General features: G+C 47.5%; 1 protein-coding gene and 1 long non-coding RNA gene across 4 annotated transcripts in view; one reads left to right on the top strand and one right to left on the bottom strand.

Annotated features, from left to right (window-relative positions):
* ATRN (attractin) overlaps positions 1-24104 on the bottom strand; it is a 151755-nt gene extending 127651 nt beyond the window's left edge. For 2 of the 3 annotated variants that reach the window (XM_085223754.1, XM_085223756.1), the window contains exon 1: positions 23679-24097. In XM_085223754.1, the coding sequence (XP_085079880.1) occupies positions 23679-24028 (350 nt within the window). In that variant the 5' untranslated portion in view covers positions 24029-24097. Of the gene's footprint in view, positions 1-23678 lie in introns of all 3 variants that reach the window. The other variant, XM_085223755.1, reaches the window with a different exon arrangement.
* Positions 6757-9140, top strand: LOC146544554 (uncharacterized). The gene is made up of 3 exons (XR_014883270.1): positions 6757-6951; positions 7053-7117; positions 8933-9140. It is a non-coding gene; the product is annotated as an uncharacterized LOC146544554 (long non-coding RNA).
* Positions 24105-25237: the final 1133 nt, after the last annotated feature.

The following is a 25237-nucleotide window of genomic DNA, read 5'->3' as shown; positions in this document are numbered from 1 at the left end:
AAAAAGGACCACAATGATCATCCAGTTCCAACCCCTCTGCTATGTGCAGGGTCACCAACCAGCAGACCAGGCTGCCCAGAGCCACATCCAGCCTGGCCTTGAAATGCAACCTCGTCTTAAAAACAAAATGGTTTTGAAGAAGAGTCCAACTGACCCAATAGATAAGCTACATAATGAATGCTGGAGTCAATCTAGAAAATAAGGCAACTGGGGGCATCCTCCAGGCATTTCGGTGGCAGGTCTGCAGAACTTGCAGCCATCCAGCAAGATGGAACACCCCCGGGGCAGGTGTAGCTGCAAAACTCATCATTTCCATCCCCAAACCTGCCATATGCACCTTTCCCACTGCCTCTGAAATGCCTCATAAAGGAGTTATTCTTGGACGGGAGTGGGAAAAAATGAAATTCCATCTGCTCCCAGCAGATTTGTAGCAGCAAAAACAAAGGCAATGGCTCAACACTGCCTATGCAAAGTTTGGAAATAACCTCTCACTTCACAACCAAACTGAGCATGGTATAAAGGCCACTTCTCAACTAAACATCTCAGGGAAAGGTAAAAAAAATAATCTTACATCATTATTTATCACGAATTCTTTCCTCATTTTGGTAACATCTATAGGAAAGGTACATTCACACTAACGAGATATTTTGCACAAAACGTTGCTCTGTTGACTCTGTTCCTCTTTTTGTCAAGAAAAACAGGAATGCTTTTGCCTTGCCCCAGCTTCTAGTGGTTGGCAACCCTGCACATAGCTGGGGGGTTGAAACTAGATGATCATTGTGGACCTTTGCAATCCAGGCCATTCTATGATTGCCATTTCATTACCTCTATTCATCACCAAGATGTCCCAGTATATAATATGAGAGAGTAATACTACAAGCACCCTTACACTCTCTAAGAGCTCCCTCCTGCTTTCAAATTACCAAAAAATAAGCCATGAGACTTCAATTATTCCTTCCTGAATGGCAAAAGAGAAGCACTTGTACAGAGTCCTCTGGAGTAGAAGGTGGAACTCACTGACATCGAGTGCTCAACCCCAGCAGTTCCAACAATTAAAGGTGAATGGCACCAATGCGTCACAAGGTCAGCCATTTCCTCTTGTCTGATGCACTTCAAATTAATCTGCCAGAGCTCATTTATAGAAAAAGGGATAAGGAGTGAAGCAATCATAGTAATAAATCTCTCCTTGACATGTAATACAAAGATACAGGTCACTGGAGGCACGTATTTCCTGCAACCATTTTGGTCTTCCACTACTTACACCAGGGAAGGTTGAGGTTGGGTATTAGGATGGAATTCTGCTCCAAAAGAGTGGTGAGGCACTGGAATGGGCTGCCCAGTGCGTGGTAGAGTCACCATCCCTGAAGGTCTTCAGGATTGGAGATCTGGCACAGAGACACATGGTGAGTGGGCATGGTGGGATGGGTTGGGCTTGATCACTTTAGAGGTCTTTTCTAAGCTTAATGATTCAGTGATAAGATTACCTACGCAAAGAATAAACAGGAAGTCACATGGCTGCTGTCTTCTAATTTAAAGGCAGGCAGATGCATTTTCAGATTTGATACTTGCAACCACTGACATGATGGAGATGTTTCACAAAGGACTCTACAAACTTGGCTACCATCTGCAATACTCACTTGCAACAGTTTCTAATTGCCCAGAAAAAAATAAAATAAGAGGACATACAATGTTTTCTCTGCAATTTTCAAATTTACAAGTCCCACATTTGAGCCTGTCCAAGCACCAGGACTGCAGGGCTCCCCCAGGTATGGCTCCCATGACACAGGTCACCTTACAGCCCTCCTGCATCACAGCACTCACAGCTGCAAACTCTCTCTGGAGAACAAAAAGCAAAGGCAATTCCCAGGAATCATAGAATGGCTTGGGTTGGGAGGGTCCTCAAGGACCATCAAGCTCCAACCCCTCTGCTGCAGGCAGGGCTGACAACCTCCATATCTAACACTAGACCAGGCTGCCCAGCTCTCCAGACTGTTATCCTGAGCTCAGGGTCAAAGGAGAGCTGTCACTGCACATCGACTCAAAGTCAAGGCAGGACGAGGATGGAGACTCAAATGTTTTCCCCTCTATCCCACCTGCAGAAATGGATGCTTTCTTTCTTGCCAAGAGCTCGGCAGCACTATTTTGAGCTTTTGGCATCTCATTATTTAATTTATTTATTCAAGTCTGATTTAGGAGAAGGAAGACAAAACTTGCTCAAAGCATTTTGGTTTCATTCAGATTAAGCCAGGCTGTTCAAACCGGTTTGTTATCAAAACTGTTCCCCTAATTACAATCCTTATTTTAGAGAAAGTGGAAATCCTCCAATTCTCCGTCTGCTTTGCTTAGGGGGTGTGCTTCCCACCTCCAGCTTAACAAGCTGCATTCCAAGCATCCAACAAGCCTCAAACCAAGAGATGGCATTCCCTGGGACTGAACTTTTTGCTGTAAGATTAAAGCATATCAGCCACTCCCCACTGGTTAAATATTACAGGTGAGAAAGCAGCAGCTGCCCCAGGTACAGCACAGCACGCCCTGCCTTTGCCACTGGTTTCAAATGTGGGTTAATGGGCAGTAACACCTCAAAAGCATCAAGGATCAGCAATATTTAAACACTCATTATCAACCACATAACAAATCACATCATTATTTTTTATTTTTCCTCTACCTTGATGACCAGTCTGAAGGGCAGGTATTCCAAAGAAGAAAGAAGATTGATAAATAATGAACACTCAGCATTCTAAAAGCCGGGCCATTAATTTAGAAGTTTAACTTGATCCTCTATTTCATGTTATGTGCAATGAAGTGTTTTAATATAAAATCCAAAAGCGTTTCATGGACAGCAAACACACAAAATCCTGGAGAGCAGACATGGCCAAAGGCAATCATTAAAATCGCCCATCCACACCTTTCTCAACAGCCCCTTTTAGCATCAGGGAGGAATCACAGAATTGTTAAGGTTGGAAAAGATCACTGCGTCCAACCCTAACCCAACCCCAGCATGCCAGCATCCCTCAGTGCCACATCTCCACAGTTTTTGGACACCTCCAGGGATGCTGACTCCACCATTCCCTGTGCAGCCTGTGTCAGTGAATTACCACTCTTCTGGAGAAGAAATGTTTCCTACTATTCAACCTGAACCTGCCCTGATACAACTTCAGGACGTCACCTCTCATTCTATGGCTGTTACCTGGGAGAAGAGGTCGACCCCAATCTCCAACCTCCTTTCAGAGAGTTGTACAGAGCCACAATGCTTCCCTGCAGCCTCCTCCAGACTGAACCATCCCAGTTCCCTCAGCCACTAAGACCCGTGTGTGCTTCAGATCCCATACAGCTCCACTGCCCTTCTCCAGACACACCACAGGGCCTCAATGTCAGTCCTACAGCAAGGGACCAACACTGAATTTAGCACTCGAGGTGCAGCCTCACCTGTATCAGTACAGGGGGACGATCCCCTCCTGCTCCTGCTGGTTGCACTACTGCTGACACCAAGCCAGGATGCCATCGGCCTTCTCAGTCACCTGGGCACACTGCTGGCTCACGATCAGCTGTCAGCCAACACCACCAGATTCTTTTCCCCCCACGGCAGCTCTGCACCACTCTGCCCCAAGCCTGCAGCAATATGGGGCTGCTGAGACAGAAGGGCAGGATCCAACACTTGGTCTCATTGAACTTCATCCCGTTGGCCTCAGCCCATCGATCAGCCTGTCCAGATCCCTCTGGAGGAAATGAGATACTTTTAGGGAGTTTGTACAAAATGTGGGTTAAACCTACCACTATTTGCTCTTGCTCCTGAACCCAAATGAAATTAGATGCTATTTGCACAGCCACTTTCCTACCTCGATAAGGCAAAGGACTTCATACTCTTAATGCAGGTTGGCACCATAATCAATAAGCAATTCACACACGGAGAGCAGGTAGTAAAAGCCACAGTTAATTCATTTATTATAGGCTTGGTTCAGAGCTGCCTCCTGCCTGCGATCCACACGGGTCCACCGTGAACTGTAAACCAGGTGCATTCCCAGGGCTCTTCACTCTCACTGCTCTGGAGACAGAATTATTTCTACATGAGCAGCATTGTGACTTGTCAACAAGCAGATAATGCTCTGCCAAACAAGCCCCAAAACCTCGTTCTACCTCTAATTTGCTGCACAGAACTTGGGAGCTTGCTTAATTCAGACGTGTTTTCACACTGACCAAACACGGGTGCACTGTCAGGATGAGTGTTTTATTTGTAGTCTCAAGCTAGGGAAGTTTCACATAAAAATTAGCAGTCAATAGCCATACCGTGGCTTTGTGCTACCAATTTTAGAACTGCATTAAAAAGAATACAATCCCAACTGAAGCTCTTGTGCTCCAGAAGTTCAGACTTGGTCAAAGTGTGAATAGGAGGTAGGAATGGTGCTTACTTGAAGCCCTGATGGGAAGCAAGGCCTGAAAAGAAAACCCCATTCACCCTGCTGTTATGCCAACCAGTGACAGCAAATACACATCATTTACCTTTAATCATCTCCATTTGAGGCTGTTGTTCTGTAGTAACAGTGCTAGAATTGTAATGCAAAAATATTTTTCCATTTAGGAAAATACTGACATGTGAACAATTAGAAAATAAAACACATTGGAGATTGCTTCATTGCAAAAAAAAACAAAAATGAAATAAAAAATAAAAAATTCCTTTGCTCCATTTTTCCAAATCACAAGAGGAGCACTACATGCCTGGCAAAGTGCACCTCCAGTAATTGAAATGTTGCACCCAAGACATGCTATGATACGACTCCTTCCTCGTATCGGTAAGAAACAGCTGCAGGTGAGAGCACTTGCTGATCAACAGCCACAAAAAGTCTCAATGGAAGCCCCAACTACACCCCTGAAATAAGGGCAGAACAACTCTTTTTAGAAGCAAGGGGTTAAAAAAAGCAAACCACACCTGATCAGAGCATACAGGAGACACTCTGACAGTGCTTTAAGCAATATTCGCATTTTCCCTCCCTCTCTTTTTATTGTACTTCGCATTACAAAAAGCTTTGCATTGGGAAATAACAATTCAAAGACCATTTACCCTTTGTGAGCCTTTTTTGGATAAGTTACAATAACAATAAGGCTGGAGAAGACCACTGAGATCATCAAACTCAACCACAGAATCCTAGAATGGCCTGGGTTGAAAGAGACCACAATGATCATCCAGTTCCAACCCCCTGCTATGTGCAGGGTCACCAACCAGCAGCCCAGGCTGCCCAGAGCCACATCCAGCCTGGCCTTGAATGCCTCCAGGGATGGGCATCCACAACCTCCTTGGGCAACCTGTTCCAGTGCCTCACCACCCTCTGAGTGAAAAACTCCTCCTAATATCCAACCTAAACCTGCCCTGTCTCAGTCTAAAACCATTCCCTGTCTCAGTTTAAAACCATTCCCTGTATCACCATTCAAGGTGATATCCACTGCTCAGTGGAGGAGCCTCTGCCCTGCTGCTGCAAAGGGCAAAAAAAAAGCAAAGCTGTTTGAGAGAGAAGGACGGGTGGAAACAGATACCTACTCGGCGTTGTGGGCGTCCCCCCCCCAGACCATGCTCGGCTTCCCAGGTGCCTCTGCGGAATAGATTTGAGGCCCTGGAACCCGAGGGAGAGGTGTGTGCAGGTGTGGAGGGAGGCCCACCCGTGAGGGTGCCTCGGGGGAAGCAGTCAACCCCACGCCTCAAGACTTCCTCCACCCGGAAGGATAGAAGGGTGGTTGTCATAGGCGACTCCCTGCTGCAAGGAACTGAAGGCCCTATATGCCGGCCCGACCCTACCCGCAGAGAGGTGTGCTGCCTCCCTGGGGCACGAGTCAGAGACATTGCTAGGAGACTTCCCAGACTGATCTGCCCTTCTGACTACTATCCACTATTGATAGTACAGGCTGGCAGTGAAGAAGTTGGTAAGAAAAGCCTGAAGGCTATCAAAGATGACTTCAGGCGACTGGGGCGGGTAGTTGAAGGAACAGGTGTGCAGGTGGTTATTACATTTGTACCTTCAGTGGCAGGAAACGATACTGGGATGAACCTAAAAACCCATCTCTTGAACAAATGGCTTAGGAGTTGGTGCAAACGCAGGAGTTTTGGTTTTTTTGATCATGGGGCAATTTACTCGGCACCTGGCATGATGGCTGCAGATGGATGCAGCCTGTCTCTATGGGGAAAGAGGGTTCTAGCTGAGGAACTGGCGGGACTTATTGACAGGTGTTTAAAGTAGGTATGAAGGGGGAAGGGGACAAAATGAGGACAGCTGGGACTGAGGGGCAGTTCGAGGCTCCAAACAGAACTTGATGGGTGGAGACAGTGGAGTTCAAAGGCTTGGAGAGGGGTGGAGGGATGCTGCTTCTCTTAAGTGCCTGTATACTAATGCACGTAGCATGGGGAATAAACAGGAAGAGCTGGAGTTCTGTGTGCGATCGCGAGGTCATGATTTCATTGCGATCACGGAGACGTGGTGGGACAGCTCGCATGACTGGAATGTTGTCATGGAGGGCTATGTGCTTTTTAGGAAAGATCGGCTGGCTAGGCGGGGTGGTGGAGTTGCTCTTTATGTGAGAGAGCAGCTAGAATGTATTGAACTTCACTTGGGGGAGAGTGATGTAGCAGTGGAGAGCTTATGGGTGAGAATCAAGGGGCAGGCTGGTAAGGGTGACACTGTTGTGGGGGTATACTACAGGCCCCCTGATCAGGATGAGGAGGCTGATGAGGCCTTCCAAAAGCAACTGGATGTAGCGTCGCGTTCCCAGGCACTGGTGCTTATGGGGGACTTCAATTATCCAGATATTTGCTGGACGACCAACATGGTCAGGCACGCATGGTCCAGACGGTTCTTGCAGTGCATTGAAGACAACTTTCTGATGCAGGTGGTGGAGGAACCGACGCAGGGAGGGGTGTTATTGGACCTTATTCTCACCAACAGGGATGGACTTGCTAAGGAAGTAAAGGTTGGGGGCAGTTTGGGTTGTAGTGATCACGAGATGGTGAAGTTCAAGATCCTGAGTGGAAAAAGCAAAGCAATAAGTAGGATTGCTACCCTGGACTTTAGGAGAGCCAACTTCGATCTCTTCCGGGACCTACTTGGAGCTATCCCTTGGGCTCGGGTGTTAGAAGGTAAGGGGGCCTCTGAGAGCTGGTCAGCATTTAAACAGCTCTTCTTCCAAGCTCAGGATCGGTGCGTCCCTGTGAGCAAGAAATCGGGAAAAGGTGGCAGGAGACCTGTGTGTATGAGCAAGGAGCTCATGCGCAAGCTCAAAGGAAAGAAGAAGGTCCATGAAATGTGGAAAAAGGGTCTGACCACTTGGGAAGAATATAGGAAGGTAGTCAGGGCCTGCAGGGATGCGACGAGGAAGGCTAAAGCCCGTTTGGAATTGAATCTAGCTAAAGTGATAAAGGATAATAAAAAAGGCTTCTTCAAGTATGTTAACAGCAAAAGGAAAACTAGAGAGAATGTGGGCCCCTTACTAAGTGAGGGGGGGGTTCTCGTAATGGGGGATGCTGAGAAGGCAGAGATACTGAATGCCTTCTTTACTTCCGTCCTCAGTGAAAAGGCTCTCCCGCAGGAATCCCACACCCTGGAGGTTAGGGAGAGGGTCTGGGGAATTGGAGACTTCCCTTTAGTCAGGAAAGAGGATGTGCGTGAGCGCCTAGGCAGTACTAAGGTCCACAAGTCCATGGGACCTGATGGGGTGCATCCACGTGTGCTGAGGGAGCTGGCGGAGCTCATTGCCGAACCGCTCTCCATCATTTTTGAGAGGTCTTGGACAGCAGGGGAGGTCCCTGAAGACTGGAGGATAGCCAATGTCACTCCAGTCTTCAAAAAGGGCAAGAAGGAAGATCCGGATAATTATAGGCCTGTCAGCCTCACCTCTGTCCCTGGAAAGGTGATGGAACAGCTTGTGCTGGATACAATCTCCAGACAACTGGGAGAAAAGGAGGTTATCAGGAGTAGTCAGCATGGGTTCACCAAGGGGAGGTCGTGCTCGACCAACCTGGTGGCCTTCTATGATGCTGTCACATGCTGGGTGGATGGGGGAAGAGCGGTAGATGTAATCTACCTTGATTTTAGAAAGGCGTTTGATACTGTCTCCCACGACATCCTTATAACAAAGCTGAGGAAGTGTGGGATAGATGAGTGGACAGTGAGGTGGGTTGAGAACTGGCTGGCTGGCAGAGCGCAGAGGGTCGTCGTTGGTGGTGCAGAGTCTGGCTGGAGACCTGTGACCAGTGGTATCCCCCAGGGGTCTGTGTTGGGTCCGGTCTTGTTCAACATCTTCATCAATGACCTTGATGAGGGGATAGTGGCCACCCTCAGCAAGTTTGCTGATGATACGAAGTTGGGAGGATTGGCTGACACGCCTGAAGGCTGTGCTGCCATTCAGCGAGACCTGGATAGGCTGGAGAGCTGGGCAGTAAGAAACCGGATGAGGTTCAACAAAAGCAAGTGTAGGGTCTTATACCTAGGGAGGAATAATTGCATGCACCAATACAGGCTGGGGGATGAGCTGCTGGAGAGGAGCTCTGCAGAGAGGGACCTGGGCGTCCTGGTGGACGACAGGTTGGCCATGAGCCAGCAGTGTGCCCTCGTGGCTAAAAAGGCCAATGGCATTCTGGGGTGCATTAAGAAGAGCGTGTCCAGCAGGTCGAGGGAGGTGATCCTCCCCCTCTACTCTGCCCTGGTAAGGCCTCATCTGGAGTACTGTGTCCAGTTCTGGGCTCCCCAGTTCAAAAAAGACAGGGAACTCTTGGAAAGAGTCCAGCGGAGGGCCACAAAGATGGTGAAGGGCCTGGAGCATCTCCCTTACGAAGAAAGGCTAAGTGAACTGGGTCTGTTTAGCCTTGAGAAAAGAAGACTGAGAGGGGACCTGATCCAGGTTTATAAATATCTGAGGTGTGGCGGCCATAGCGGTGAGGCCAGTCTCTTTTCAGTGGTACGTGGAGACAGGACGAGGGGAAACGGACATCAGCTGCAGCATAGGAAGTTTCGCACGAATGTGTATAAGAACTTCTTCACGGTGAGGGTGACGGAGCACTGGAACAGGCTGCCCAGGGGGGTTGTGGAGTCTCCTTCTCTGGAGATATTCAAGTCTTGCCTGGACGCCTACCTGTGCAACCTGGTGTAGGGAACCTGCTTTGGCAGGGGGGTTGGTCTCGATGGTCTCTAGAGGTCCCTTCCAACCCCTACAATTCTGTGATTCTGTTGTCCTGTCACTATCCACCCTCATAAACAGTTGTTCCACCATGAATCCATCACTGCCAGACCTACCAAACCATGTCCCTAAGGTCACCTGAACAGAAATTTTCAGACAGTACAATGCGATTCTGCACTCTGAAGACTCACCTAACATTACTTTCTATGACCAGCTCCTCACTCTTGTAATTCTTTAAAACTGCTCTTAAAAAATTACGAGTATGTTTGCCCAAGGGCAAAATCTGGTAATGCTGACGTAAAGAAGAGATTTTAAAAGTGAATTAATGAGAGACAGAATACAACATAACTTCTGAAAACATAACCAAGGCGGTAAGACAAAAGAGTAGCAATGAAAAAAGCAGAACATTTTATTTGAACCAGTGAACGTGAATCTCATTGCTACAAATAATCGAGACAACTTACAACACAGCCTATTTTAGGGGAAACACAATCCAAATGTTATGACTAGGACTCCTACATACTCCCTCAGTACAAATAAGTAATACGATATGTGTGCAGACGTGCCACATTCTCATCTCCAATGCTCATGATGAGCTTTGCAACCTAACTTTGGAGCCTTGGGAAAGGGTTCTTGCATTCCACTGAACAGGATATGGAAAAGGCTCTCAATTATCAGCTGCAGACTGAGTCAGCCACGGCACTGATTTGCTTGAGAAGGCTCAGTCCACAAGGGCTGCAAAGCACTGGCTGTGCTGAATCAATTAACCAGTTCATAAATCAATCCTGTAATTCCATCTCACTTTAATTCACTCGGAAAGGGAAACGTGCCATACCCTGCTTAACCGAATCTTCATTGAAAAAAAATAAAAGAAAAAAAAAAGAAGAAATGAGGGTACAAACCACAACTGGAGAGGAACAGACATGGGAATGCACGGGGTTTTCCTTTTCCATGCTTTCAGCCTTGCTGTGATTTGCTGCCACAGGTTTGCTGTTGATATCACTGGGATGCAAAGACAGCAGAGATGGATGCTGTGCTCCCTTTGGCTCCACCTGCAGCTGCTGAGCTGCAGAAGAAATATTCCTGAGGATGACCTGAAATAAGGTTGCGTCAGCATACTGACATCATCTAACTTGTGCCACCTCAAATTCCTGGTGCTTTCCTTAGCGTGGTCATCTCCCAAACCATCCATGGGTAGTGCTCCTCCAAAGGCAGCTCCCAGCAGCACTGCAGTTGTATTTTTAGATGATAAGCATGGTTTAATTTGAAAACGTTTCAAATGGAAAGCGTTGGTTTAGTTTATTGCACGTGTAAGGGAATGCCTCAAACAGCATCAGTGACAGCAAACATGCCTTGTAGGTATTTTACTCTACAAACAGACTTTTGTTCACAAGATTAGGACAAGAAGATACTTGCCATTATATACTGAAACTGCTTTGGAACTCGCACTGACCTGGTCTTCTTTCCTTCCTAAATGTCCTCCCTTTACTTAACCAGCACATTCAAGGATGCATTCAAGGCCAGGCTGGATGTGGCTCTGGGCAGCCTGGTCTGCTGGTTGGTGACCCTGCACATAGCAGAGGGGTTGAAACCAGGTGATCATTGTGGTCCTTTTCAACCCAGGCCATTCTATGATTCTATGACATTACACACTGAAGGAACATGAAGTGACCTACACAATTATTATTTTGAGTCCACTCCTGGGCAATCGTACTACGTTACAAGTGTTTCATACACAAGACAAGTGAAGATCACAGAATCATTAAGGCTGGAAAAGACCTCCAGGATCCCCAAGACCAACCCATTCCATCAGACCCACTGACCATGGCCCTCAGTGCCACATCTCCACACCTCCAGGGATGGTGACTCCACCACTCTTTGGGCAGCTGTGCTAATGCATCAACACTCTGTGAGAAGAAATGTTTCCTAATATCCAACCTGAAGATAACTGCTAACAACAAAAGACATTAGAAAGTTGTAACTCCTCCTATTCTCAGCCTACACAGCTGTTACAGCAAAACTAGACTAATCAGGGCCATAGTTTTCCAGATTTTGCTTTTGAAAACTTTTCCTAAATATTTGAGTTATTTCTGGCCAAGAGAAAAGGCTTATGGAAAGTTTTCTTTGCTATCAAGTGATTTCTACTCTAAGTCATTAGCAGAAAGGAGAGCCTCTGTCGACCTGCCAGAAGGTCACTGGATGTATACATGTTATAACCCCATTAAAATCATAGCTATCATTTTTTTATTTAACTGGAGATTAAAGTAAAAGCAATTTGTGCCAAGTCCCAATCCCAACCTGCTGTAAATCCTCAGCCTATCAACAGCTCAGACTCCCACAGGGGTTCCAGCACTCTCTGTTTATTACATACAGCACCTTTACATGTGTAAATTAGAACATAAAAATTCTCCGTGTCACTTGCTAGCCTCGAAATGAGAAGCTTTTCTTCTTCAGATGTGAGACAGATACCACAGAAACCATTCACAGCAGTGCATTTCCTCCAGTATTGACGGCAAGTGGCCTTCACCTGGCTATCCCTAATTTTTCAGTGCAAATTTGTAGCTTCTGGCCACACCATTTGTAAAGCTGCTGTGCTATAAGACACTACAGGAATAAGCAATGCCAGTGCTGCAGTCTCATGAGGCAGAGGGATGTAACCAGCCTGCACTCACAGCTTCAAAGAGGAGGCCAAGAAGCTCAGCTATGAGAAGTCCAACCTTTTGCAGATCTGACGCCCAGAACTCCATCATAGAATCGTAGAATGGCCTGGGTTGAAAGAGACCACAATGTTCATCTGGTTTCAACCCCCTGCTGTGTGCAGGGTCACCAACCAGCAGCCCTGGCTGCCCAGAGCCACATCCAGCCTGGCCTTGAATGCCTGCAGGGATGGGGCATCCACAACCTCCTTGGGCAACCTGTTCCAGTGTGTCACCACCTTCTAATGAAAAACTTGCTCCTAAAAGGAAGGTTAAATAAGGTACATAAGGTTAAAGCAGTCAAAGAAATGTATACAATTAGGGGTTAAACAGAAATCTTAGAGGTTTTCTCCAACCTTTATGATTCTAAGATCATTAAGTCCAACCGTAGACCCATCCTCATCGTGTCCACTGTGTACTTCAACACACACACAACAAGAGCAAACAAACCATTTCTGAGAGCTGACTTCTGCCACAATAGAGAAACATCTCTTCCAGGTAACATTACAGATATAGGGTCTTTAGAGAACAGGGGGACACTCCCTACCATTTCCAAGCTGCAGTGGGTCTGTAAGACAAGAGGCAGAGCAACCTGCTCTGCTCCTCACAATACATAAGGAAAAGCTCAAATGCTTTGTCTGGAGATCAGAACCACTGATCCTTCTTGGAAGGCTGCACAAAGACCTGCAGACTGGGGAGGAATGCAAAGGTTACAAGACGTGAACAGGAAAAATACTTGGATCCCAGCAGTTACACACCGTGAGTCCCATGGCACAGCCTATGTTTTTAGCCTAGTAGCTATGCTGATTTCACAGGATGATGAACTACAATTCCTCAACTTACAGAAAAAAAAAAGAAAAAAAAAGGAACTACTTCCCTCCCTCAGCCTCCGTGGGGGTCCCTCCAGCCTCATAGGATGTGGCTTGATGGAGATATCAGGTTTAGGGGGGTCCAGCAAGATCTCCCCAGTCCTGGTAAACCAACACCCAGCTTGCTGCTCGAGGAGGCCAAGTATACATCTGCATAGGGTGCCTTCTGCCTTCATGCCTGCACTCATGATAGAATTATAGAATTATTAAGGTTGGAAGAGAGCACTAAGATCCCCAAGTCCAACCCCAATCCATCCACCATGCTCACTAACCACGTCCCTCAGTGCCACATCTCCATGGTTCCTGAACACCTCCAGGGACAGTGACTCCATCATTCCCTGGGCAGCTGTGCCAGTGCCTGACTGCTTTCTGAGAAGAAATTATCCCTAACATCCAACCTGAGCCTCCCATGGTGCAGCTTAAGGCTATTACCTCTTGTCCTAGTTGTTTCAGCCCTACGTGCCTTGAGATGCTGAAAGACCAGCAGGTTTCAGGCTGTAAGAAAATGGATCATTTCTTCAACACAGCATCTCATTTCACGCACGCTGCTCTCATACACACCCATCTTGTACTGAGAGCAGCAAACCTCAGGCACAAAAGATGCTCTGATGCCTCGATCAGCTCTGATCAGATAACACGACTTTCACATTGGGACTTTTTCCTCTTTAAATTCCACATGACAAATTCCTCTCAGAGCTGAATAGAGGAATTAAGATCACATTTAAACTTCTTCCCTTTTAACATAGACCATCCTTTTTCATAAGGCTCAGTGACGCTGATTTAGGAGTATTTATAGCAATATTAACCACATTTCTTCCGTAGGGCAGCATAATTGTCTCAATAGGCAAAAGCTGAATATCACTTGCCATGCAAACCCCACTACAACGTGCTTTTAAACCTTCACATTTCCGTGAGAATAACATCATCATCAGAACATCTTCTGAACCTATAAATAGCTCATCCTTCTTTCATAGATAGGGAAAGTACACCAAGAAGATTAGATGAGCTGTAGTTCTGCTCTACTGCTAAAGCTGTGCGGTCAGTTGTTCTCGAGGCAACTGCATCCTATGGATGCTCAAACTACACCCTGCGTGTTTTCTAAACAAAACAGATCATCTGGAACGGTGGCACTTCTGGTTTTGGCAGAACTGAAGAGGAAATGAAACACCACTGCCGACTGCAACAGAATCATAGAATCCTTTAGAGTTAGAAGGGAGCTCTGAAGGCCAGCCAGTCCAACTCCCCTGCAATTAACAGGGACAGCACAGCTAGATCAGGATGCCCAGGGCTTGATCCAGCCATGCCTTGAAAGTCTCCAGGGATGGGGCATCAACCACGTCTCTGGGTAACCCACACCAGTTCATTTCCGAGGGGAATCCCACAGCTCACACAATATGAAGACTAAGCATCTTTGCATTGCATTCATGGGTAGCTATGACAAAGGGCAGCCCACATTTTCACACCTATTTCCCATCTCCGCTGCAGCTGAGCTCAGTGCAGGCCTCACAAGTAGGACAGAACAGAAGCCAGCCCACTGAGGGCTAAATCTTACCAAAATTTCATAATAGCTCATGCACTCTATAAAACCAACCGATGTGCCAAATTAGATTGGGACTCTATTCATTCTCCTTGCCTTTTCAGGGCTAAAGTCCACTCACTCCATTTCACCTTTCTGTAGGTGCTATTCATAGAATTGTTAAGGCTGGAAAAGACCACTGAGATCACCAAGTCCAACCCCAAGCCACCCCATCAGGCCCACTGACCACATTCCTCAGTGCCACATCTCCTCAGCTCTTGGACATCTCCAGGGATGGTGACTCCCCTATGTCCCTGTGCAGCCTGTGTCAGTGCCTGACCTCTCTTTCAGAGAAGCAATTATTCCTAATATTCAACCTGAAGCTCTCGTGGTGCACCTTAAAGCCATGACCTCTTATAATGGAAGCCCTTCCACCTTTACCAGCTGGTCCTCATATTCCCAACTTTCACCAACTCCCCATCCCTTCATATCAAACCCGTGCAAAGTGTGAGTTATGCCATTATGGAATCACACACGTATCTACATCACAAGTGCCTGCACATGAAGTCTTGAACAGTTCAGGTTACTGAGAACAGCAGCAAACAATGCAAGAATTCACACTTGGACACTACTAAGTAATGAGGTTGGATTTTTTTGTCTGAATTTATACCACAAGTTCAAAACGTGGTAATAAAATATCAGCACATTCACTGTTAGGAAAAAAAAAAACAACAACCAACAAGACAAAACAACATAACAACAAAGCAACAACCACAAAAAAAAAACAAGTAACAACAAACCACCCAACATTACCAGCAGTGTCAGAATGGACATTTCAGAGGAACTGTGCATAGGAAAGAAGTCTTGTTTTTGACTTTGAACGACTTCAACACCTCCTCAAAATGATTCATACTCCAGTAGTTGAACCCCCAGTGCCGTTCTCAAAATGAAAAACAGCAACTTGAAAGGATCTCTGCAACCTGTGCTTGTGAGAAGCAGCCACCGACTGACCCGCGTTAAAAGACCTCCCTGCTATGTGGTTGGATGCTATAAATCAATCAGTTGACAAAAGTGCACTAACAGACTGTCAGGCATGCAAGAACCAACTATAAATAAAGGCATTTGGAAGTACAGAGTATATCTTGCACAACAAGAAACTTAGCTTCAGCTTTTTCTACAGAAAAAGAAAAGCTACAAGCAACTGACCTCATCATTACGCCCCTTCCTTATCTCAGTTTGCAAAAAATAAGGATCACAGCTGTGTAACAACAGCAGATATTGGAGATCCCGAGCACTGAGATGGCTCTAAAATTCACACCACACCCTCTGGCCTGCATTAATAGGTACCAGCGTCGTAAATTAATCATTAAACAGGCGGGTGCACAACTTTGACAGCAAACGTGCTGCACGGTGCTACCGAAAGGTTCTCACAAAGCTGTCTTGGAAAGTTTGTTTTAGAAAACGCAAACACATTCTTGATCATGGCAAACACTGAAATCCAAAACCTGTGTGCAAAGCGAACCTCAGGCATAGATTTTCTCCAGATAAGGCAATCACATGCAAAGAATCCGGTGACAGCACCATCAGAGCAATGCTGAGAGCTCTGCAGAGCTGTGAAAGGAAGGATATAACACCGGGTGCACAAAGACACTGAAAAAAACCCAACACTGAGCGCAGCCATACCTTACATCAGCAGCAACTCGCCAAAGCAGAATGTGCTGCAGTGCCATTTCTTTGTGGCAATACTAACGGGAGGAACAACAGCAGGAGGAAAAAAATAACATCACTTTCCAAGTGTAGGGATTGGAGGCATGGTTACTCTTTCCTCTTGATAGGACAAGAGGGAATGGTTTTAAACTGAGACAGGGGAGGTTTAGGTTGGATATTAGGAGGTTTTTCACTCAGAGGGTGGTGAAGCACTGGAACAGGTTGCCCAAGGAGGTGGTGGATGCCCCATCCCTGCAGGCATTCAAGGCCAGGCTGGATGTGGCTCTGGGCAGCCTGGGCTGCTGGTTGGTGACCCTGCACACAGCAGGGGGTTGGAACTGGATGAGCACTGTGGTCCCTTTCAACCCAGGCCGTTCTGTGATTCTATGACAATGAAATAATATTAAATCCAGGCTAAATTTTCTGAATGGAAAAAATAGTCCTGGCCTTCCGCATTTAAGTGCGTTAAATGAGTTTATAGGAATGCTAATTTGTCTGTGCTGAGCTTCTCACAGCAGACAAGCACAACCTCAGAGGCAGATATTAAATTTTCATGCAATACAAACACCGACTAATAAGAAACTCTTCCAAAGGGTGTTTCTCCTACCGTTGCCATGCTTCTTATGTGTCCTCTCAGAGCAGAGAAGCTAGCAAACAGAAAACTAAGGTTCCTGGAAAGTGAGAGACACAGAGAGAACGCAAAGAGTAGGAGAAGTGGGATTGTCATCTCTGCATTTGCACACCCTGCACAGTGCTGAGCAGCGGTGCAAATCATTCTCCCCCTCAATGGACTGTGTAATGCTCTCCTTACCTACCTAGAGCAACAGTGCTGGTATGTACTTCTGTGACACCCATTAAGCTCATCCGAGATGATGGGTGTGGTGTATGCAGCTACAAACCCAGCAGGAGAAAATCATCATCATCGCCTTACATGTTGGAAAACCTCAGCTGGCACTATCATCCTCACATCAAGGGAGATCCGATTCTGTACTTTCAGAGAACTGACAATTCAGACCCTGGTGACACTGCAGTTTTACCCTATCAAGGCACAACGGGCAGCAGGCACATTGATGAGATGCAGGGCACCCTCATGTACTTCATCCCATGTGGTCTAGCAGCCAGCTGCCCTTCCTTACGAGGAACATCACTCAGCCCATCAGCTGCCATTCAAATCCCTCTTAGCACATTCCACACGACCAGCCCCAAATTCTAAGTGCATTTCGTTTGAAGCAGTCTTCTAAAAGCCCTCCACTGTTCTGACACACTAATTTTAGCTTCTGGGATTTTACATCGGGACTGCTTGGTGTGCAGCTCAGGTCCCTTCGCCATCCCTTTCCATTTCACAACCATGATGGGTCCAGTTCCTTCTGAGAATCCCAAGGAATAAAGGTTTTGGAAGTCAGAATCCCCAAGGAATAAAGGTTTTAGAAGTCAGAATCATGCCTGAATCCTGTGCATGCAACACAGCCACTGAAATCCTTTTGGCAACCTGAGTCTCCATTTGCCCAGAGAGATATCAAATAAACATTTACTTTAAGCAAAGGGAGAAAAACACGTTAGCAGAGGTCTCAAATCCAAAGGAACTCCTTGAGAATCTGCCACAAACAAAGCAAGGGAACAAAAGCAGGAAGCAACAACCATACATCACCAACGCTTGAGCACTTCAGTAGCTTTGTGACTATTGGAGTCAAAGCCATGCGCAATAGCAAATGATCTTGTCTGTCCTGTGCTGTATTATTGATTATCAGGTTTTCCACTCTGCTTTCAAGACACTGTGGAGATTATGTGGGCAGACTTCAGCACACAGCAATGCAAGAACAAAGTACTGGAATATTGTGGAATATGTGGCTCTGGGCAGCCTGGTCTGGTGGCTGGAGACCCTGCACACAGCAGGGGAGTTGAAACCTGATGACTGTTGTGGTCCTTTCCAACCCAAATCATTCTATGATTCTATGAATAAAATGGTTGTGCTCCTTCTTCTTTGGGCAAACTCCAGTTTGCAGAGGCTTGCTCCTCCTCCAAAACCACTTTCCTCACCAAATCAAGTAATTCTCAATCCTGTTTCTTTGCATTTTTACTGTAGTTTTTCACTGAGGTTTAGTAAGCACGAATTAAGAGCTCCTAAAGAACTGTTTGTAAAGTAAACCTTGAGTGCACAAAGAAAGCAAAGCTCCACCAGATCAAGGAGCTAATTCCAAGTGCTGAGCTTGGAACTTCAAACTGGAAAAAAGAATTCCTTGAAGGAAACTGATTGCTTAGGAGAACACCACCCAAGGGGATCATAAACTAATGCAGAAATGCAGCAGTTTGGTCGGCAGCAGCATTATCTCAATAGATAGATAGTGGGTTTTCAGTGTGGATCATCATCGACGCAGACGTTACGCACAGTAAGCTCAAGCTTTTAAAAGTGCAGAGAAAAAAAGCCAGGAAGGAGAGATCTGCCACACATTTACGTTAACTGTAAATTGTTTAAGATGGTAACAAACACCCAGTTGGGTTGTGGGTCTATTTTGGAACTGCGACGAAATAAAAAACAGATTGTGAAATAATGGAAAGAACCCAGAGCAGCATCAGACAACTTCTGCTAAACTGACTCAGTTGGCGGGGTGATATTGAAAGAGAAATGGGATAGAAATGCCCCATGTGCTAAGGAAATCCCTACAGGCAGGTGGGGGGCAGCGGTGTGCTGCTGGAATTGGGTGGCACATGGATGTGATGCTCTACCTGTGCCTGTCCTGGAGCTCTCAGTGCTCAGCAGTTGGCAAGCAGATACTGCTCCCATTGCTCCTGGGTTGTGCTGTGAGCTGCTCGATGGTTCCAACAACCTGCAATCCACGGTGACAACATCTGATGTGCTTGAAGCAGAGAGGACAGTGGATGCAACGTGCACTGCACTGTCTTTCTTCCAGCCTGTGTTTTCTGCTGTTGCCTCCTTGTTATTTCAGTCAGAAGTGAGCATACTGCAAACATCTAAATCATAGAATGGCCTGGGTTGAAAAGGACCACAATGATCATCCAGTTCCAACCCCCTGCTATGTGCAGGGACACCAACCAGCAGACCAGGCTGCCCAGAGCCACATCCAGCCTGGCCTTGGATGCCTCCAGGGATGGGCATCCACGACCTCCTTGGGCAACCTGTTCCAGTGCTCCACCACCCTCTGGGTGAAAAATTTCCTCCTAAAATCTAACCTAAACCTCTCCTGTCTCAGTTTAAAACCATTCCCCCTTGTCCTATCACCATCCACCCTCACAAACAGCTGTTCCCCCTCCCCTGTTCATACGCTCCCTTCAAGTACTGGAAGGCCACAATGAGGTCTCCCCACAGCCTTCTCTTCTCTAAGCCAAACAAGCCCAGTTCCCTTAACCTTTCCTCACAGGAGAGGTGCTCCAGCCCTCTGACCATCTTAGTGGCCCTCCTCTGGACTTGTTTTAAGAGCTCTGCATCTTTCTTGTACTGGGGGCTCCAAGTCTGGACACAGTACTCCAGATGGGGCCTCACAAGAGGCAAAAGAAAACCTGTGCATCAATGCACAACATTGGCCATTCAGCAGAGTGCAAAAGCACTTGGATATTTTGTCAAAAATACAGCATTATTTCACATAGGAGTCTTTGTTCTCTGACCAACCGTAGTAAAATCTCAGCAACGTGAAAGAGAAAATCATTTTCAAGCACAATGATAAGAGAGAATGGAATTGGGATCAGGAACAAATGCAGCACCCAAATCTAATTTCAGCACTTAAAGTGATTTGATTCAAATTGCCAACATCCTCTAATTTATTAAGCTGCTTTCTGACTTTCCTAAGGCTCTGAACTGCATCAGGTAGCTCTGTAAAGAAAGCAGTTCTGCGTACCAGCTTTCGACCAAAGTTCCCATTTATTGAACAAGGGGAACTGTGACAGTTCTCTGCCAGCTTGCAACTCTCTTAGGTGATGATTTACCCCAAATCTTCTGCAGATAAAATCCCTCTTCTCTGTAATATTCTTTGGCCAAGGAAACAGCCTTACCGCAGACTCCTTCATAACGTTCAATCAGCAGCCTGTAACTGCCTCCATTAAATTAATAAAAAGGCCATTTAAAAGATACGCTCATATCTGATATTTTCCTTCCCTTGTTCTGTTCCACTGCTAAGCATTGCTTTGCATTTTCCATCTCCCACCCCAAAAATCAAACAAGTTTTACCAGGGAAGGAGAAGAACCCTCTTGCACACAAAACTCAGTTTTCTGGAAACATTTGCTATCTGATGCTAAACTCAAAATATAATCTGTTCACATTTCCAACTAAAACCATACATCAGATTGCCCAGCAGTGGAGTATTTGACCCTGGAGGTCGACAGGAACCATGGAGTTATTGCACTGAAGGACGTGGTTATGGCCATGATTGGGGATGGGTTGGGAATTTTAGAGGTCTTCTCCAACCTTAATGACTCTGATTCTAAGACACAATCGGCACAGTTACCTTTCCAGAAGGCAAGAACCCTGAATACAACCTCTAGCCAATAAAGCCATCTACAGCAGCATCACAGAGCCTGGGTTTTACCTCTTGAACAAGAAGACTTCACATTATGTGAAACCTTCCGGGCTCTGCCTTTGACAAACTCAGGTGACTGCTTCCTCATCCTGAAGAGGGACATCTAATTCAAACCTCAATCTTACACACACCCAAGTACACCATGAATCATAGAATCGTTAAGGTTGGAAACGACCTCTAAGCTCACCAAGCCCAACCCCAACCCACCCCATCATGCCCACTGACCACGTCCCTCAGTGCCACATCCTCACAGTTCTGGTGGGTCGCAGTGACCCCACCACACTCTGGGCAGCTGTGCCAATGCCCAAGCGTTCCTTTAGTGGTTTTTTAGTTAGTTTTGGTGCCCCTGGCACAATTAAGGCCATCACCTCTCATTCTATCACTCTTACCAGAGAGAAGAGGCCGACCCCCACCTCACTCCAACCTCATTTAAATTCAACAGGGAGTGATGAGGTCTCCCCTGAGCCTCCTCCAGCTACAAACTACCACCAAACACAACCATATGCAGGTGACCTTCTCCCACATCACTTTCCAGCAGTCACAGCACACTGCATAACCTCAGAAAGACCAGAAACACATCCCCAGCACTGCATTGCAAGCGATCTCCCCTTCGCAGGGTTTGAGAAAGAAAGAAAGAAAGCAGTCCACCCTTGGATTGCTAACCTTATTTCTAACCACACTGTAACTACAAAGACTTGCTCTCAGTGTGTAGACTGTTCATGGGAAGCAGCATGAAGCCACGAGGTTCCAGCTGCTAACATAGGAAGAAGTGAGGGTGCAGCACAGCCTATGTGTCATGACAGCTCTGGCACGCAACATAAACCAGCCAAGACCCCAGATACAGTCATCACAAACATCTAGATAAAGAACATAGTGATTAACACGCCGAATTTAATTACAATTCACAGTCATGCAGATAAGCATGTGGAATATGCCACGCTTACAAAGTAATTTTCACCTGCCCTCATACTTCCTATTCCTACCTGCAGCATCTAATAAGCAAATCTTTTAAAGCCAAGCTCTTAGCAACCACAAAAATTAATTAAAAATGAAAGAAAAGCTGCAATGCCATTTCTGACAGAGGAAAAGGTAAGCTCAATACACACGAGCAGTGGCTGCAAAGCTCTGAGCGCTGCTGAGAAACCTTCGCTGGCACTTTTCTCAGGGCTCAAAGTCTAAAAACATGACAAGGAACTTCGTTTCACAAACCAACAACTGAACAGGTAAATGAAGCAGATGGAGAGAAGAACACGGGCTGGTATTTTCAGTGGAAATTTCACACTGAGATGTGTGTGAAGGAACAACAAGGAGCTTCACCAAAACAGACAAAAGCAGTCTGCAGCTCACGTCTACCAGCTCTTTTGTTACCCAGCAGCACTTCACGTTGCTCTGCCTCTATTCAGATTTGGTCCCCTTCAACTTACAAATATCCTCAAGTGCTCGAGGAAGCTAAGGCATAAGTAGCTATCTCAAAAAGCTCTCTAGATGAGAGGGAAATACTTATCACGATGCGGGCTATAAACATTCAAAAGGAAGCTTTCAGCTTCCAGAGTTTCCTTGGAAAATCCCTTTATGATCAGCTGCATCACACATCCATCCCATGTAAATAAAAATATAAATCAGAAAAAAAAAATAAATTATAGGTATCTTTATGAACCTCAACTTCTCAAGATACAAAGTGTTTTTCCTTGTGCACACAGCTGTTCTTTCCCCGAATTTACATTAAGCATCACCAGAGAGCGGATGGTGCTTTCCATAGGAGCTCCCCCAGAAGGCAGCGCTGCTCAGGATAACATTTTCATTTCCTTCTTCCCCAAGAATCAACCCTGCTGAGAATTCACCCAACACATGCAGACACACACTGATAAAAGCTAAGCAGGTAACCATCTTACAGACGCTTCTGCTGCAAATGTAAGTGAAGCCAGGGTGCACTCCCAACCTATTTCTGCATGGATTTCCAATCTGGCACACTGTGGAACAGACACAGCCCAATTCAGCATGCCATCACCAACATAAACTGTCTCAACATTGCTGTACCAGCACAGTACAACCCAGAGATCACACCACAGGCATTCCTCAGCATCATATACACACGCATGCACGCTGTCTGAAAGCACACATGGCTGCTTTGCCAAGAACCACTTTTTAGCCTTATATCCTCCACCAAAAATGATCCAGCCTAGAGGCAAACCCTGCACACCAATCCCAGTGCTGTTGGTTCAGCTCTGACCTCTCCCCACACGAACCAATCCACTGCTCCCCTGTCCCTCCCCAAGAACCAGCACTACTATTACCCACCCTAAAAGCTGCATCGCCCCCTGTGCCATCCCCCCCCTCAGCCTTACACCTTCCTACCCCACCGCAACCTGCTGCTAGCTAAATCCTGCCCCTACTCCATCCATCTCCCATACAGCCCCAATCCCCCCACTACGTTTCTCCCATCAATCAGCCCAACCTCACTCTTTCTCCAGCCCCAACACAAAGCAAACCCAATCGCTCCCAATCCACTGCTACCATCTCCCACTTCTCCCCATAGCCCTGTACCCACTTCCCACTGCTCCCAGACCCAGCTGGGAACACCCAAGCCTCTAATATCCCCATTCTAACAGTACTACCAACCCTACACCTACACCCCAGCCGGGGTCTGTCTCTCTTCCCCGTTACCCTCATGCATTCCACAACCAAACTCAGAGGTTCACCATCTCTGTGAACCCCCAGATGGGTTCCTCACACCCCTGCCACCCCATTGTGAGCCCGTAGATCGGCTCCTTGCAACTTGAAAGTGTTAAAACCCAGCTCTTACACCCTATCACTCTTCTGCAAACCCCCCAGTTCTATTTCCTACGACTTGTGAACCCCCATCATCTGCTCCTTGGGAAAGGGAGCCCCCAAACCCACTTCTCACAGCACTTTGGAAGCCTCTAAACGTGCTCCCAGCTCCTTGCAAACACACTAGCCTGCTCACTGAGCCTTGGAAGACCCACACCCAGCCCTCAGACCTCCTCCTGAGCCCTCAAACAGCCTCCCCTCCCTTTCCGAGCCCCAATATTTGCTCCTCACACCACAACACCTCCCGGTCAGTCCCCACATGGGCTCTTTGTGCCTTACCCCCCCTCACACCCCGTCACTCCTCTGAGAGCCCACGAACGGCCTCCTCGCAACCCGTCACTCCTCGTTACCCCCCCTCAACCCCTTCCCCGACCTCACCTGAAGCGTCCGCCGCAATGCTGGCACTGATCGCCCACCCAACCGGGCTGACACTCGCACTGCCCGCTGCCCGGTTGGCACCGCCCGCCGTTAGCGCACGGTTTGTCGCATTCTTTCGCCGTTCCCCCATCCTCTTCTTTCTCTTCGGCGGCAGCGGCGGCGGCGGGCCCGAGCCCCGGCACGGCGGGTAACAGCAATAAGAGCAGAGCCAAAAGCAAACGTCTCGGCCTCCCTCCACGCCAGCCCGGGCCCCGCCGCGCCCCGCGCTCCCGCGCCATCTGCCGCCGACGCCGCCGCCGTCGACTGCGGGAGGAGGGGCGGCCGGGGGGCGGCGGGACGACGCGGACCATCCGCCGCCGCGGCGCCTCCTCCCCGGGACGGTGGCCGGCGAGTGCGGAGGGAGGGGGGGAGGAGGGGGGGGGTTCCGCCGCTACGGTGGCCGCGAGGAGGTGGCGGGGACGAGAAGGGGGGGGCGGGGGGAGGGGGAGCGCGCAGCCGGGAGGCGCCGCCGGGCCGCGGGCGATGACGTCACAGCGCGGCGGGCGCTGCTCCCGCCTCTCACCTCAACTGAGGCGATTGGGGGGGGCGGGGGAAGTTGGGTGTCCCGTCATTGGGAGTCGTTTTCCCGAGCCCTCGAGGTTGAAGGGGAAAAAAAGAAATAAATGTCAAAATAAAGTTTTAGGTTTGGTGGTGGTGATGGTGTGTTTTCATTTTGAAATCAACTCTTTGAAAGGGTTGATAAATGCAGGATGAGGGGAAATGGTTTGAAGTTGAGGGAGGGAAGATTTAGGTTGTATACCGGGGGAAATTCTTTATTATGAGAGTGGTGAGGTGCTGGAACAACTGCCTAGAGAGGTTGTGGATGCCCCATCCCTGGAAGTGTTCAAGGCCAGATTGGATGGGGCCCTGGACAACCTGGTCTGGTATGAAATGTGGAGGTTGGTGGCCCTGCATGTGACAGGAGGTTGGAGCTTGATGATCCTTGAGGTCCCTTCCAATCCTGGCCATTCTGTGATTCTGTGAAAAGAGCTCTCGGGTTCCCAGGCCCAGCCTGCCCACCCGCCGTGCCTTCTGTGAGATCCCTGCAGTTCTGGGCTACCTCTGGTGATCCCCACCGCTCCTGTGCAGTCTTTGCTGCTTCCTGACTGCTCCATTGGGGAAGGAATTCCTCCAAATATCCAACCTGACCCTCCCCTGGCACAGCTTGAGGCTATCACAGGAAAAGAATCACAGAAACACCAAGGTTGGAAAAGACCATCAAGATCATCCAACCATCCACCTATCAGCAATAGTTCTCACTAAACCATGTCCCCCAGCACAAAATCCAAACGTTCCTTGAACACCACCAGGCTCGGTGACTCCACCACCTTCCTGGGCAGCCCATTCCAGTGCCTGACCACTTTTTTGGAGCAGTAATATTTCCTAACATCCAGCCTATATCGCCCCTGGTGCAGCTTGAAGCCATTCCCTCTAGTTCTATCACCAGTGACACGAGAGAAGAGGCCGACCACCAGCTCACTACAACCTCTCTTCAGGTAGTTACAGAGAGCAATAAGGTC

The sequence above is a fragment of the Meleagris gallopavo genome, chromosome 4, assembly GCF_905368555.1.
Source record: "Meleagris gallopavo chromosome 4, MGAL_WU_HG_1.1, whole genome shotgun sequence".
Classification (NCBI taxonomy): domain Eukaryota; kingdom Metazoa; phylum Chordata; class Aves; order Galliformes; family Phasianidae; genus Meleagris; species Meleagris gallopavo.
Note: the sequence above shows the minus strand (reverse complement) of the source record. Positions and strands in the feature narration are given on the sequence as shown.